Source organism: Sturnira hondurensis, unplaced genomic scaffold (genome assembly GCF_014824575.4).
Source record: "Sturnira hondurensis isolate 20B ecotype Veracruz unplaced genomic scaffold, ASM1482457v3 Scaffold0014384, whole genome shotgun sequence".
NCBI lineage: Eukaryota > Metazoa > Chordata > Mammalia > Chiroptera > Phyllostomidae > Sturnira > Sturnira hondurensis.
The window spans coordinates 6,301,488-6,318,174 of NW_028087015.1; the positions used below are offsets into that span (position 1 = coordinate 6,301,488).

Here is a 16,687-nt window from a genome sequence, read left to right on the forward strand (position 1 = left end):
CAGTCTCCTGCAGGTATCTTGATGTTCTCTGCTTCCACCTACTCCTTTCTTTGTGTGTGTGTGATCAGCTGGAGGGGGAGGCAAAATGGTTTATGACAGCAGGAGAGTACTTTATGATATTTACAGTCACAGCTGGCAGAGAAGAGATAGAAGATCTTTAGGCTCTATATAGTGTTAACTGTAATCTTCAACCCAATTTGCCACCTCTAGGAAAGGATAGACCAAAGATAAGTCTCTTGTTGGGGAGGGAAGGCTTTTGAGTTGTATCTAAAAAGCAATGAGGTTTCGGGTGGTCAGATTTTGAGGTAAGGTGAGAGTAAAGAATAGTAAATAGACGTAGTGTGTGAGCAAGTAGAGTTAATCACTACAGTAATAGAATTCAGGAACCTGTAAAGTGGGCTAAGACCCGAGAGATGTGTTGTGAAATATTTACAGTGGTATAGAAAGGAACAAACAAAGAAACAAACACACACAAAAAGGGCAAGAGAAGTGAGGAAAAAGCAATAAGTTTGGGGTGAAATGAAGAAGGACTAAAACAGGAAAAAAGAAAGGAGAGGAACAGAGTACTGAAAGATACAGCAACAATAAAATTAAAAAATATATACGACCACTGAAAAAAGTTTAAAAATAAAAGTTAAAAAAAACCCCAAAAACAAAAACAAAAAACACACACACAAACAAACAAACAAAAAACAACAAAAAAACTCCTTCCTTGTTGGTTTCAAACTGTCCAATCCCGTTTTTCTGGTTTCGGCGGGACCCCTCTGTGGGCTGGGTTGTAGGCCCAGGCGCATACCTGCCCACCAGCCAGGCTACCGGACTGGGGTGCGGGTGCCCGCCCACCTGACAGGCTGCCTTGGTCCCACGGGATCTGGTACTGGTCCTTCCCAGTCCTGTGGCTGGGTGAGAAGCAAGTCAAGCTGCCTTCATAGGAGAACACGTCAGTCCACTTTCCAGTAAAAACTTCTCCAGCAAGCGTGCCTCTCAGCCCAGCCCAATCCCCAACCTGACTGGTTAGGACAATGCTCCTCTCAAATTTCCTGGGCTGGCAGGCTGGTGGGCTGGTGACCACAGAGATCGCAACTGTACACGGCCCCCTGTCCTTGCCACCCTCCCTGCACACCTAGGCAGACAGGTCTCTGCCAACCAGCCCCGCCTAGATGGTGAGGGAGGGAGCCAGCTCTTCCAGGGACCCCGCAGCCGGCCCAATGCTCCACTGGGTGCTGGGCTCCCTATGAGTCCTCCATGGCACTGGCCGCAGACGGAAGCCTCTACACCCCTAACACAGCGGCAGCCGCGGCTCCGAGGCATTTTGGGCTGGCCGAGGGCAGCCGGTCCTGCCACTGCCGCTTTTGTCTTTACTCATAGTTGCTGGGCTCCTGCTGAGTCCTCTGTGGCAGACACCCCGACGCTGGCCATAGACAGAAGCCTCTGGGTCCTGGAAGCTGCGGCAGCAGCAGCTCGGAGGTCTTTACGTGCCGGCCAATGGCTGCTGGTCCCACGGCTGCTGCTTTTGACTTTACTCTGGGGTGCCTGGCTCCCAAAGGCAGCTGGCCCTGCCACTGCCGCTTTTGTCTTTACTCATAGGTGCCGGGGTCCCAATGAGTCCTCTGTGTCAGACGCCCCTGTCGCTGGGCGCAGGTGGAAGCCTCTGGGCCCCGACCGCTGAGGCAGCCAAGGCTCCAAGGTCTTTCTGCGCCGGCCAATGGCTGCCGTCCTGCCGCTGCCGCCACCGCCGCCGCCCTTGACTTTTCTCAGGGTTGCCGGGCTCCCGATGAGTTCTCCATGGCAGACGCCCCTGTCGCTGGGCACAGATGGAAGGAAGCCTCTGGGCTCCAACCGCTGTGGCAGCCGTGGCTCCGAGGTCTTTACGTGCCGGCTAATGGCTGCCTCCAGTCTGGCCGCCTCTGTCCTTACTCGCGTCCCTGAGACCCCAAGGACCTCTAGCTGTCTGGTTCGTCACTATCTCTGGTCTCTTATTTTCATAAATGCTGGGGCATTGTTGGTTGGGGAATTGATTGCGCTGTTCTTCTGTAAATCTGCCAGGATTTTCTCCCAAGTGTAGGAGAACTGGAGTTGCTCCGTCCTACTCTGCCGCCATTTTTTGAAATATGTTCAGTTTTATAGTGTTATTTCATAGTTGATTGTTGGGAATTCAAATTCTTAAATAAACCACGTAATACACTTACAGGGCATTGAGATTTCCATGTCTGTCAATAAAAGCCCATCTAATAATGAATTAAGCTTTGTGTTAGGTGCTTATGACATACAAATGAATAGGACATAATCTCTGTACCATATGACTCACAATATAGTCAGAAAGATGAACAAATAAAACAAATGATTATAATTCTGAACTCAAAGGGTTACGTGGGTACACAAGGCAGTGTAGTTATGTCAAGAAAGGCGTGATTAACTAACTCTTCAAGTTAAGAAGTTTTTAAAAAGTTGAAGAAAGAATCAAGGATTTAAAGGGCCTTTTTAAATGGAATTAAGCATGAGCAGAGCAGAAGTACGCCAACTAATGGGAATGGGAGAAGACATGAAACTTGAGAAGCAGCCGTGAGTTCCTCAATGAGTAGGGTTGGTATAACAAGTATGAAGAAGGAAAGCTAGAAAATTGGGCTGGGCACAAATCAGCAGCCCTTGCGTGGTATGCCAAGGAATTAGCTATGCTTCCCAAGAAGGGTGCCAAAAAACGTATCCCTTCAGCCTTTAAGGTAACCAGGAAATTCTTGGGCCACAGGGTGTGCTTTTGATTTTATAACAAACTGCCAGGTTTTGAACATGGGTGTATCACTTTCACACCAGCCACTACTGTATGAAAGTTATGCTTACTCTAGTTATATTTATGTCAATCTTTTAAATTTTAGCCATTTTTGTGGGTGTGTAGTAGCATCTCATGGTTTACTGATAACTAGTGATGTTGAGTACCTTTTCATATGCTCAGTGGCCATTCTTATATCTTATAAAGAGGCTAAGATTTTCACTCAATTTTTATTATCATTGTCTTTTTTTAATCATTGAGTTGAGCTGTCCTTTATATAGTCTGCATATAAGTCCTTTGTCAGATATAGTTACTATGATTATTTTCTCTTTCAGTTGCTGCCTAAGGTTCTATTTTGAGCAGCATTAATATTTAACTAAATTCAATTTATCAATATTTTTCTTTTATAGATAGTATTTTCTGTCTCCTGACCACCCCAAAGTTGTGATGATATTCCACAATATATTTTTCCTAAAGCATTATAGTTTTAGCGCTTATGCTCAGTTTATCTTGAATTAGTACCTGGGTAAGATGTAAGGGAGGAATCAAGGATCATGTTTTCCCACACGGGTATTAAGTTATTCCAGCACCATCTGATGAACAAACTTCCTGTTCTTAATTGTGCTCCTTTGGTGCTACTGTCAAAAACCACTGGCTTCACATAGTCTGTTGCTGAACTTTTCATTCTTTTCCATTTATTTATTTGAATGTCCTTAGGCCAGTACCACACTGTCTTGATTACTACAGTCTTAAAGCCAGACAGGGCAAGTCCTCTAATTTTGTCTCCTTTTTCATGACTGCTTTCAGCTATCCTAGGCCCCTTCCCTTTTCACATACATCTCAGAAGCTGCATGTTGATTTCTACCAAAACAAGTCTTATTGGATTTTATTTGATTGACTCTGTAGATCAGTGGTTCACAGAGTGTGGCTCTGGACCAGGAGCATCAGCATCACCGAGACACGTGTTATACATACGAATACCCAGAAATCACCCCAGACCTACTGTATCAAAAACTCTGGGGATAGGACCCTGCAATATGTTTTAATAAGCCTTCCCAATGACTCTGATGCATGATGAAAGTATAAGAATGACTGCTGTGTTGTAGACCGCGCTCTGCCTGGTTCTAGGAATCGTAACTCTACCCCCTGTGGGTAAAGATGAGCCAGTGACCTCTGGAATGCAAGCCGCAGGAGACAAAGCTTGTGTCTGGTAGCAAATGCTGCCTCAGTTTCCTCCCTGCCCACAAAGCATGGTCAGAAGTCCTTGATGGGTAAGACCCCTCACAGCAGGGGGGCAACCTAAGCCAGACTCAATCACTTGGGAGGCCTTCATGGAAGGACTGGGCGGGGCGGGGGGGGGCTGCAACAAAGAGCAATGGACTCTCGCCCCTCTGGCTTTGACATAGCCCGAGTTCCCATGACCTCTGAGAGAAGTGCTTCCTGGCTCTAATCCTCTTCAGCCTGAATACCTGATGGGGAGAGGTGCAGCTCCTTGTGCCTTGCTAGAGCGTGTCCAGGGAAAAAATCTGGCATCACAAAGACTTCCTAATAAACCTGTGAAATCTGCTCTGCTAAGAGTGCTTACATTCATATGTAAGGATTCGAGCAGGAAGCTCTAAAACTCTCTTCCTGACAGACTCTGACTCAGACTAAGCCCTCAGATTTCTTTGAAATGTTATCTACTATTTGATCCTTGCTGCCCTGTATTCCTGTATATTACAACCCAATAAAAGCCCTTGGAGGAAAGAGCTCAACGGCCTTTTTCCTCTGGGAAACTGGCCACCTCCCCTCCCCAAGCAGATCACATCGTGTCTCAGTTATGTTTACTCTCATCCGTGGCACATGGGGGGACTTGTAAGGAAAGTTGCCTCCACACTGCTATGTATCAGTCTGGGAGAATTAATATCTTAGCAATACTGAATATTCTAATCCATGAATACAGATATTTCTTCTCATTAAGGTAGCTCCTTTTTCATTTCTCTCATGGATGTTCTTTAGTTTTAAGTATCTATGTCTTGCATATAATTTGTTTAAGTTATATCAGGGTATTTTATTTTTTGATGTAATTGTAAATGACATTCTAATCACTACAGGCTAACTTTTAGCTATAGTATATAGGTCGTGTGGCCAGAAGGCTATTTGGGGGTAGGTGTACTAACATATTTGAAAAAATATAAGAGTTCAAATGATTGGTAGCAATTTGAAAACTAACTAGTTTTAACAGGTATCCAAGAATAGGAGTTTGTTTCCAATGAAATGATCTAGGGATTAAGCATAGCAACTGCAAAGATCACCAAAAAAGGGACAACCAGACATTATCCTCTCCTATAGTCTTGCCAAACATTCTCTACTATTCTTGACAAAAAGATTAAATATGAGAATATAGCACTTAGATCCAATTGCCAATTTGGGAGAAAGACTGAGTAATATGAAAAGCATAAAATCAGTTAAATTGAGACTATGGCAAAATCTATAGGTCAAATGGACTACAGTGTTCAACAAATAAATTTATAAGGAAATAAAAGGTTGGAGAAGGAACATATAGATTGAAAAAGATTTAAAATATATAACGTTTTTACCAAATAGATGAGTCTAAACTATAATATAGATTTAAGTGATAAATTACTTTAAAATGTGAGGAAATAATGACAGAAGTCAGGTTCAGGGATGCTTTTGTGAGGATAGGAGGCTGTACTGAGATGGGGCACGTGATTCTGGTGTAGCTGCAAAGCTCTATTTCCTCACCTGGGTGGAATTCACCTTATAAAGTAACCTATTAAGCTATACATTTAATTCTTGTGGTTTTCTGTAAGCCTGTCTTTTACATTAAATCGGTTTCCTCTCTGCCTTAATAAGACATATCTAGAATCTGTAATTAAAGAGTTTATAGGTTTTAGGGGAAGAATAGTGTTTGGTGAAGATAAGAACTAAGGTGTGGCTATGAAAGCAGGTGCTGTCTTGAGGTAGAGATGCCAATATGGATGAAGGCAAAGAACTGAACAGCTCAGACTGAGAAGACACTGAAGGAAGAAGTCTGTGAATCTGGTTCTAATTTCTGTATCTGTGTGGAAAAGTGGCCTGGAGATTGGCAAAGATAAAAGTGACAACCAAGTAGAAAGAAATATACTTGAATGGCAAAAGTACTACAATCCCCTGGGCCCACAAAATGGAAGAATATTGTGGAAGGGATTGGAAGAAGGGAGAGACAGTTGAACCTACTTTATTTCTGTGGGCTGTGGGAAAATTCACCTCATGGAAAGAAAAATCTTCCAGACATAGGCAGATTTCAGTGTAGGCTATTTGGTAGAGAAAGTTCCTAGGAAAATATTAAAGGTGAAGGGTAATTTGCTAACAAAAAAACAGAAATTCCTGAAACACAATGGAAAGGTGTGTGTGTGTGCGTGTGTGCGTGTGTGTGTGTGTGTGTGTGTTGGGGAGGGTACAGAAGAACTTGAAGAATGTGATTTATAATCACGCACATATTAGTGATTAATAATACATTAGAAAAAAGGCCAGAGAGGGCTCCTTTTTAGATATTTAAGAATATAAGCATGACCCTGACTCGTTTGGCTCTGGGCAGGGTGTCGTCTGGCAAACCCAAAGGGTCACAGTTCATTCCTGGTCAGAGCACATGCCTTGGGTTGCAGGACAGGTCCCTGGTTGGGCGCATGTGAGAGGCAGCCAACCAATGTTTCTCTTGTGCATTGATATTTCTCTCTCTCTTTCTCCACTCTGTCCCCTCTCTCTAAAAATAAATAAAATCTTTAAAAATTAAAAAACATATATGAGTATCACTGATGGAATGACTTGGTCTCACTCAGATTGGAGCCTGAGATGCTAGGATTACCTAAAATTTATAAGAGTGGTGCCTTAGGACTGATCATTGCAGTAGCCCTTACCTAATAATTACTTTGTATACCAGTGGTTCCACAGAAGAAGGCGTTCACAGTTCTACAGGACAAACAACGGAGTAATGCCTTTGTTCTTATGACCAAGACAAGGTGAATCACAAGGGCTCCTTGAACTATCCTACCTTTGTAAATCACTGGTGATACTTCTAAATCTTCGATCACACTGACTTTTTTCTTTTTTATTCCCAAGTTCACTGATATTAGAAAGAAGGGTCTGAGAAAAGTAGAACAGGGCCAAGGTGGAAGCGGCATACAAAGCTAGAGATCGGCTTAGAGATGTGCTCACTCAAACTTTAGCCAGATGAACACTGATGTGGTCAGTATAGGAGGAACGGAGCAAGTAAAGGAGGTATGCCAATTTATGGGTGATTATGAGTTCTTCCCTGGAATACCCCACCTCTCAACAAGTGGGTTCTGAGTTTTGGAATCCATTTATGTTGTCATACAGGTTTGTAGTAGTGAGGGAATAGGGGAGAGAAAAGAGGAGGGAAGTCCAAAATAGCAGAAGAAAAGGAATAGGTAGTATACTGGTGAATTTGGAATTTTTCCTTTTATGAAATACATTTATGTCTTACAAAATATTTTTATAACACTTTATGCTTTTGTTTTAAAATAAAAATTATAAAATAAACATGTTTTAAAACACATCTGCCACAGCACTGCTAAGCTTTTTATTCTACATACCACCAAAACTATATTTTTAAAGTCTTAAATAAAAACATAATTCAACAAGTAATTACCGAGTGCTTATTATATATTTAAAAGTTTTTTTAGTCCTAACCAGTGCCTCAGTGGTTTGGGCATCATCCCACAAAGCAAAGGATAGCCAGTTCAGTTCCTGATCAGGGTACATGCCTGGGTTGCGGGCCAGGTCCCTGGTTGGGGGTGTGCACGAGGCAACCAAATGATGTTTCTCTTGTACGTGGATGCTTTTCTCCCCTCTTTCTCCCTCCCTTCCCCTCTCTCTGAAAACAAATAAGTAAAATCTTTTTTAAAAGTTTTTTGTATATTCAATAGTTCAATTTATGTAAAATTATGAAATTTTAAGTTTTATATATAATAAAGGCAAACAAGTAGAGAATGATTTGGATAGGACCAAGATATTCAGTGTTTCTCAAACTTTTCCACCAAAACATCAGAACAGAGAGCTCTCAGGGGCCAGGGGAAATGTCCTGATGCAAGCTGCTATAAGTCCAAACTTTCTAAAAAGTGTTTTTACTTTGTTTTACATTTTTATTATTTCATTTTAAAGTTTATGTTAATTTTATTATATCCCATAATTTGTATATTTATTTTATTATAAAAATGTTTCAAATTATTTTCCATGGAGTAAAATGAATACTTTAGCAAGATGTATCATAGTTATTCTGAGTCCTCATGTGTACTGGGGGGAACAAATTCCCAATTGAGAAACACAGCATTATAAACACATGCTATTTGAATATTTTCCTTGTACATTCTTACCTCCATAGTAGGTGGAGTTTTTCTTGTTCTTCTAATCCAAGCTAGAAAAAAAATAAATGTAAGTTTTCTATAATTTGCACAAACATTTTATTCATTCATGCATAACATAAATATTTATCGAGCAACTGTTATATGTTTTAGGCATTGGAGATACAACAGGGAATCAAACACGAATTCCCTCTCTCCTGTAGCATATGTGCTAGTGAAGAGAGGACAGAAAAGAAAAACCCAAACATATGATGTCAGAAGGTAATTTGTGTCACGAAAAATACACAGTTTGGGAGGATAAAGAAAGGACATTTTCATATCTGAAATCATACCTCATACAACTATCTAAATTCAAGCTAATGTATATATGGCATATATGCCAATTGCAGTACAGTAAACTTCAAGGCAATTGTCAAAATTATATTATCCTGAAAGCTTTAATTAGCTACTGTTCAATTAAAAAGGAATGGACATAGAAAGTGTCAATTTAAAAGATTTCTCTTCTGCTCTGCTCTGGCAAGCAGCCTAACTTTTATGGTTGGTATCATCAGGTCTTAACTCTAGCACCTGGGAGATACGCTGCAGAGTAGAAAGAACCCATATTTCTTAAGTGTCTAGTGGGCACCGAGCACTGCTGTAGATGCTTTATAGCAATAGGAAGGGAGTGGGGCTGCCTCTATGGAAGTGTATCAAAATCACTGATAATCAAAAGAAGGGTCTGAAAAGAGCACAAAGAGCAATGTAACTAACAGTGCATTAGATGGCCACTACAAGCAGACTTTGAAAGCCTTACAAATAGTAATGAACTTCTTCCAGAGGAGATTGCTGTGGATTAAATTTTGAGAGAATAGTAGGTGAGAAGCAGGGATAACTTTCAACTGGTTACATACCTTCCTTGAATAACCATTAACATGAAGAAGGAGACATTTCAAAGTGAAATATTTAAGAAATTAAAAAAGATAATGGAAGTTTATTTTTGCTTCATTTCTCAACAGCATTTATTTACTGCCTACTATGTATACAGTACACAAATGTATGTTCTCTGAATGATGCTAAGGAGAACAGCACATGTATCCTGCCTGGCTCCTGAAGTACTTGCAGGTTGAAAGAAATGTCATAATCATGAGGAACTAGAATGCAAGGTGGAAGGTATTTTCAAGTGGAAGTCCTGATAAAATGCTATGGAAATTCAAAGGCGGAATGAATATCCCAACACCCACCCACAATTGGGAATTCACATCTCAGTTTGAATAAAAGATAAAAAATTCCTCTATGAGAAGACTTACATGTTTTATTGTAATTACTTGTTTTATGTTATGTACACTTTCTCTTGGGCTATAAAATCAATAAGACCCTGTACCTTGTCTGCTTTGTTCATGACTATACTTTCAAGATGGGTGGCAGGTGATGGGTACCAATAAATATTTGATGAATGAAAAAAACAGTACATTAGAAAAGAGGCAAGTGAGGGCTAGTTTTTAGATGTTGAAGAATGTAAGCATCATGGACGGAATGACTTGGTCTCATTGTTTCTGATGAGAGCTTGTTTGAGATGTCAGGGTCTCCAAGTGTTTAGGAGAGTAAAGGCAGATTTTCTGGGTTCAAATACCAGCTTCATTATTTACTAGCTGTGCTACCTGGGACAGTTCATTTAATTTCCTAGGCATCAGAGTTCCCATGTGTAAAATATAAATCATAATAGTATCTGTATTTTAGTGTTATTAAAGTTACATCGAATAATATATATAAATTCAGAGCACAGAATTTGGGGTACAGAAAGCATGCAAGTCTAAGTTGTTACTATTCTCATAGTTATTCAATAATCTATATTTTTTACAACAAACTCAAAAAAGCAAAGATCAATAATATCTGTTTAGCCTACGAAGATATATTGAAAACTGTGAGAAAATATACTGTAGGGAATAGTCTTTAAGAAGTAAAAAATTGCTATTTTATCACTTTATAGATTCAATTTTCATTACAAAATTGCAAGGGATCCTTATTTTATAGAGAAATTAAATGACTTTCCCAAATTTATACCTAAGTAGTAATGGTGGGATTTGAATCCAGATCTGACCCTGCCTCTGGCTCCAAAAACCACCCATGGTCTACAAACTAAGCAGTCTCTTAAACTTTAGTAAACAAAGAACATTAAACTAGGAAGAGAAATAGATGTAATTACATGTAAGAACATAAGAATTATTGACCTCGTTTTACAGACTGGGAACTGAGTTCAGAAAGATAAAGTAACTCGCCTAAACTCACATAACAGATTGGGAATCAAACTTGGTTGAACTGACTCTAAAAATCTGAACTCTGTTGGTTCACCTCCTCTTCTGAACACCTACTTCCACCAACCAGCCCTCAGCGATAAAACTGGTAACACCAGGACCTACCCTTAGCCTTGACAAGCACTGACAAGCCCAGTGTTGAATGGTTGTGGGGAAGAAAAAGCAACATTTAGCTGTGGGCCTGGGATTAGTTATTTCTCCCTGCTCTGTCTTCTTTCCCACTAATCCCATGTGTCTATTTTTAATACAGCCCCAGTGTTTTGCCTTCTCCACTTCTGTTTCTGAGCTTCTAATCCTGTTATTCTTTTCTACGTTGTCTTTATTAATAGCTTCCAATTTGGTCCATTTCTAGCCATAAATTGTACAAGTTTTATATCGTTATTAGGCTGTCAAAGGCAGGATGCATCTATAGGAGATTTATTTTTCTACCACCTAAATTCCTTGAAAGAGTAGGTATTTAATACAGCTGTTGAATGAATACTCCCAATATAAAATAATTCCACTGTAAAATATTTGTTTTAATGGGATTTTGACCTATATTAGAAAATCCAAGTTTGTAACAGCAAGACTCCTCTGTACAATCAAGGAAAGAATTTTTCTTGGTTTATGGATTCCTGGTTGATTGAATTTTTCAATTACCTCTTTGTGGTCAAAATAAAATTTACTTACCTATATTTATAGGTATTTTTTCTATAAAAGGGGCTTCTTCTAAAATAATGCAACATAGGTCATATAACTTGAAAAGGTTTAAGCAGTAAATTTTCAGTTTTATTCTAGATTAAAAACTTAATTCAGAAAAATCAACTGGTAGGGTAGGGTTGCAGACTATAGCCTACAAGTCAAAATTGACTAAAAAAAGAACAGTATTTCATGACATATGAAAGTTCTATAGAATTCAAATTTCAGTGTCCATAAAAAAGGCTTTACAGGAACACAGCCACACTTACTTATTTATACATTGTCTATGACTACTTTTCTGATACAGCAAAAATAAGTAGTTGTAACAGACCAAAATGCTTAAAATAATTAACATCTAGCCCTTTAAAGAGAATGTTTGCCAACCCGTGTTCTAGGACGACCTTTAAGTATAAGTCTTTTAGCAACAACTATTTATCTTGATTCAACACACTGTCATATTACCTAGAATAAAAGTTATTATTAACTAGCACACTTTTTACTATTGATTATCATGTATTCTAGAGTCTATGAAAACATATTATTTGGCAATAGATCAGGCTTAAAAAGTATAATGGGACAATGCACATTTATGATCACCACGAGAAAAACAACTAAAAACAGCAATCTGTCTTACTGATGAGTCTATAAACAGCGTTTTCTGTTTTTTTAAGGTTAGAAAAAAAGATTTTAGTAGAATTCAAATAATTTTTTAAAATCCCAAGGTAGACTAATAGGCTGAGGAAACTCTGATATGTGTTTTCTAACGCTTACTGGTTCTCAATAAGTTTATAAAATTCATTCGTAGATGTAACAATGTAATATAATTCAGATAATGTATTAAGTGCCACCTAGACTATTCACTTTCATGGAAACACTATTCTCCAAGAAATGATATAAGAGCTTGCTTCAGCTTTGCTTCAAATGTCTGAAGGAAAAAAATCTTTAATTTGGATAAATGCAATTGCTAACATAAATTTGTGTATTTATAATTTTACAATAACCAGATATGTGAAATGTCTTCATGAGATGATGCTTAATGCCCATTCTTTGTTATATATCTAATAAAGGTTTACAACTGGACATTTTCAATGTGACTACTCATTTATATAACATGCCTAGTTTCCCACTTACTATATACAACAAAGGAAATGTTCTGCTAAAGGTTGGCCAGATTTAGGAGGAGAAAGGAGTAAAAATAAACATTAATATCAAATCATTATACTTCTTTTTTTAATCTCAGAATAATCTGCAACTGAGCCTCTATCCAATTATAAATTATATAATGTGATTGCCTTTGCTAATTATATCTGTATGGCAGATTCTGTGTCAGTCTTCATTATAATGTAACCATTGTTTGAATACAATTTAGCAAGAAGATAACAGGACAGTTTATGCCTTAAAATCCCAGTATTCCTTTTTCAATGTATATTTGCACTCTCATCAGTATGCATAAGATTTTCATTGAGTTTTAATACTCTTATTGGAACATAACACACTATAATGAGCATAAAAGTGAGCATGCAAATTAAAGCTCCCACTAATAACTAAAAGAGGCTAGAAGAAGCAGACAGGAAAATACTTCATGAAACATACACTTTACAAATCTCCACAGGCACTGAAACTAGCTAATATACTTTTATTTTTTTTAAGATTTTACATTGTTTTAAAGATTTTTTACATTGTTTACATTGTTTTAAAGATTGTTTTAAAGATTATTTATTTATCTTTATAGGGGAAGGGAAGGAGAGAGGGAGAGAAATATTAATGTATGGTTGCCTCTCATGCTTCTCCTCCTGGGAACTGGCCTGCAACTCAGACATGTGCCCTGACTGGGAATCAGGGATGGCAGGCCAGCGCTCAGTCCACTGAGCTACACCAGTCAGAGCTGGAACTAGCTAATACACTTTTAGAAGTATTGTCAGCAGAGATTAAAGTAAATGAGACATTTACCACCAGATTCAGTAAAGTGACCACTCAGAACTAAAATTGTAGAAAGATTATCAATAATGTGAACAAAAGATACTATATTAGAAATACATAATATTTACTGTTTACTTCACTCAAGGAAAAGCCATCAGAATAAGCCCTCATCTTTACAAAAAAAAATGATCTTTGTTAGTTGTATTGATGTATCATAAAGAATTATAAAAATCCACATTTTTAATTATGAAAATTTGTCAAATAATACATTATGAAACGAGTCATTTTCTGATTACTGACTCTGAAGCATATCTTAAGAATATTAATAGATTTAGTTGGTACATTTAAGTTACAAATTTTGTGATGCCCATCACTGTTACCGTTCTTTTTAAAATCAACTTTATTGAGATATAATTTATATATAATACAGTGAAATCATTTTAAGTATGCAATTCCATGAATTCTGACGATGTGTACAACCTTATGACCTGCACCATGATCAGTACAAACAGTACTTCCACCACTGCCAAAAGTTCCCTAGTGTCGGTGTGCAAATACCCACCTCAACCTACTCATAGCCCCCAATGAGTGGTACACTTTGTCTCAATTGACTACTTTTGCCTTATCTATAATTTCTCATAAGTGGAATCTTACAGTATGTACTCTTTTGCAACTAGCTAATTTTACTCAACATATTGTTCTTAAGGTCATTCATGTTACTATGTATAAAGAACAGACTCCTAAAGTAGCCTCCACAACCCCTATCTCTTAATGTACAAGCCCTTGTGTGATCTCTTCCCCTTGAGTAAAGGCAGAACCTGTGAATTACTTCTAACTATGAATATATGGCAGAGGTGATGGAACATATTAATTACTTGCATCAACAGTGCAGAATTATTAGTCTTGGATTAAACTCTGCCCCAGTCTATCTGACAAATCTTAAAAACCAGCCCTGATAGTATCAAACTATTTCCAAGAAACTTAACTGTGTCTTAAAACAAAGTTCAACAATATGTACAGGGATACAAAAATATTCAGTATCCAAGTAGGCAAAAATTCAGAAGGTCTGATATCCAATCAGAAATTGCTATGCAAAAAAAAGAAGCAGGGAACACTTCCCATATTGAAAAGAATCAACTAAGCAAAACTAAGTGAAAGCAGACATAGGTAGTAGAATTAGCAGACAAGAATATTAAAAGTTAAAATTGCATTCCATACATTCAAAAAGCTAGAGGAAAGATTAAAATGTTAAGTAGAGCCCTGGAAGATATAAAATAGACCCATATCAAAATTGTTAGAGATGAAACTACAGTGTCTAACATGAAAAATACTCAAGATGGATTAAGAGAAATTTTACACTGTAAAAAAAATGATTAGCAGATTTGAAGATACAGCATGAGAAACTACACAAAATGACACCAATGAGAAAAAAAGTCTCCATAAATGAACAGAGCCTCTGTGAGCTGTGGGACAACTCCAAGCAACCCGAAACTGTAAATGTGACCAAAACAAAGGACAGAAAATGACAGAAAAAAATATGAAGAAATTATGGCAAAATTTTTCTAAATCTGATGGAAACTATAAATCCATAGGTCTAAGAAGCTTAAGAAGCTATAAGCACAAGGCACACCATCATGGTACATCATAGTCAAATTGCTCAAAGCCACTTAAAAAAGAAAAAACTTTAGAAAGCCAAAGAAGCAAATCTATTACACACAGAGGAATAAAGATAAGCACAGCAAAAGAACTTCTCAACAGAAACTGTGTAAAGTAGAATATTTTTGAACTACTAAAAGAAAAAAAATTAACCTAGGCTGCTACACCAAGAAAAATCTCTTTAAAAATATATTTCAGGCATATAAAAGCTTAAAGAGTTCAACACCAGCAGACTCACATTTGAAGATGTTAAAGGAAGCTTTACAGACTAAAAAAAAAAAAAAAGACTCCAGATAGATATCTAGATCTAAAAAAAGGCATGAAAAACATTATAAATGGTAACAGTACAAATAAATATGTCATATTTTTCTAATTAATTAAATCTAAATGCTAGTTCACTATTTACATAAAAATAACAATTTAGTATATAGTGTGTAACATGTGTAGAACTGTGACCATATGTGATAATGTGACAATAACATGTGTGACAATATCAACAGAAATAGTAGAAGGGAAACATGGTGGTATACTTTTATAAGATTCTTATACTCCATATGAAGTGGAATAGTCACATAAACACTGCTATATTGAAGATGTAGTCTATAAAATCTAAAGCAACTACTAAAATACAAAATAAAGAGACATAGCTAATAACCTATGAAGGGAAATAAAATTGAATCATAAACAGTACTCAAGAATGTATTCGTTTGCCTGTGCTGCCATAAGAAAGCACTGCGGACTGGGTGGCTTAATCAACAAAATTTTTTTTTCACAATTCTGGAAGTTAGAAGTCTGAGTTTAAGGTGTTGGCAAGGTTGGTTTCTTCTGAGACTTCCCTATTCAGCTTTTAGATGGCTACCTTTTCTCTGTATCTTCACATGGTCTTCCCTCTGTACATGTGTGTCCTAATCACCAGTCATAATAGATTAAGTCCCATCCTAGGAACCTAATTTTAACTTAATTACCTCTTAAAAGACCCTGTCTTCAAATATTGCCTGGGGTACTATGGGTTAAGATTTCAACATAGAATTTGAGGGGATACAATTCAGCCATAACAACTAGGAATGAGAGTGGTCACATTAAAAGAATAATAAAAGTATATTATGGTCAGTTTTATGCCAAAAAAATTGGAAACTTAGATGAACACATTCTTTGAAAGATCCAACCTATCAAGTGTCTCTCAAGAAGAAAGAGATAAACTGAATATCCTAAATCTAATAAAGAAATTGAATTTGTAGTTAAAAACTTCAGACCTAGATGGATTCACTGGTTAAATTTATCAAATATTTAAGAAAGTATTATTAACTCTATGTAAACTCTTACAGAATACTGAAGAAAAAATATGTCCAAACTCATGAGATCAGCATTACACTGATACTGAAACCAAGCAAAGATGTCACAAGAAAAAAAAGAGTTAGATTTCTCCTTTCAGCCAAGATGGAGACGTAGGTAGATACACTGTTCCTTGTCGAACAAACGAGCAACCCAGGGTTCCAGTGCAGGGGAAATAAAGCTTCAAATCTGTGATTGAAAACACCTGTGGGGGTTGAGGCAGTAGTGGGAGAAATTTCCAGCCTCACAGGAGAGTTCATTGAAGAGACCCACAGGGTCCTAGAATGTGCACAAACCCACCCATTTGGGAATCAGCACCAGAAGGACCCAGTTTGCTTGTGGGTAGCAGGGGAAGTGACTGAAAACCAGCAGAGAGTGGAGCAAGCACCACTTTCCCTTCTTGTACCCCTCCCCTACACACAGTTTCCAAATGCAGTGAGAGGGGTGGGTTGCCCTGCGCTGGTGAACACCTAAGGATCCACTCCTTACTATATAACAGGTCCACTGAGACAAAAAAAAAAGGCCCAAATGAAAGAACAGATCAAAACTCCAGAGCAAAAAACAACTAAGCGACAAAGAGATAGCCAACCTATCAGGTGCATAGTTCAAAACACTGGTAATCAGGATGCTCACAGAATTGGTTGAATATGGTCACAAATTTGATGCAAAAATGAAGGTTA

General features: G+C 37.9%; 1 protein-coding gene across 1 annotated transcript in view; it reads right to left on the bottom strand.

Annotated features, from left to right (window-relative positions):
* The window catches only part of NDUFAF2 (NADH:ubiquinone oxidoreductase complex assembly factor 2), a 169,774-nt gene that overhangs the window by 43,487 nt on the left and 109,600 nt on the right, over nt 1-16,687 (bottom strand). Inside the window, exon 3 of the mRNA XM_037062891.1 lies at nt 8,143-8,183. Coding sequence (XP_036918786.1) covers nt 8,143-8,183 — 41 coding nt within the window. The remainder of the gene's footprint in view (nt 1-8,142; nt 8,184-16,687) is intronic.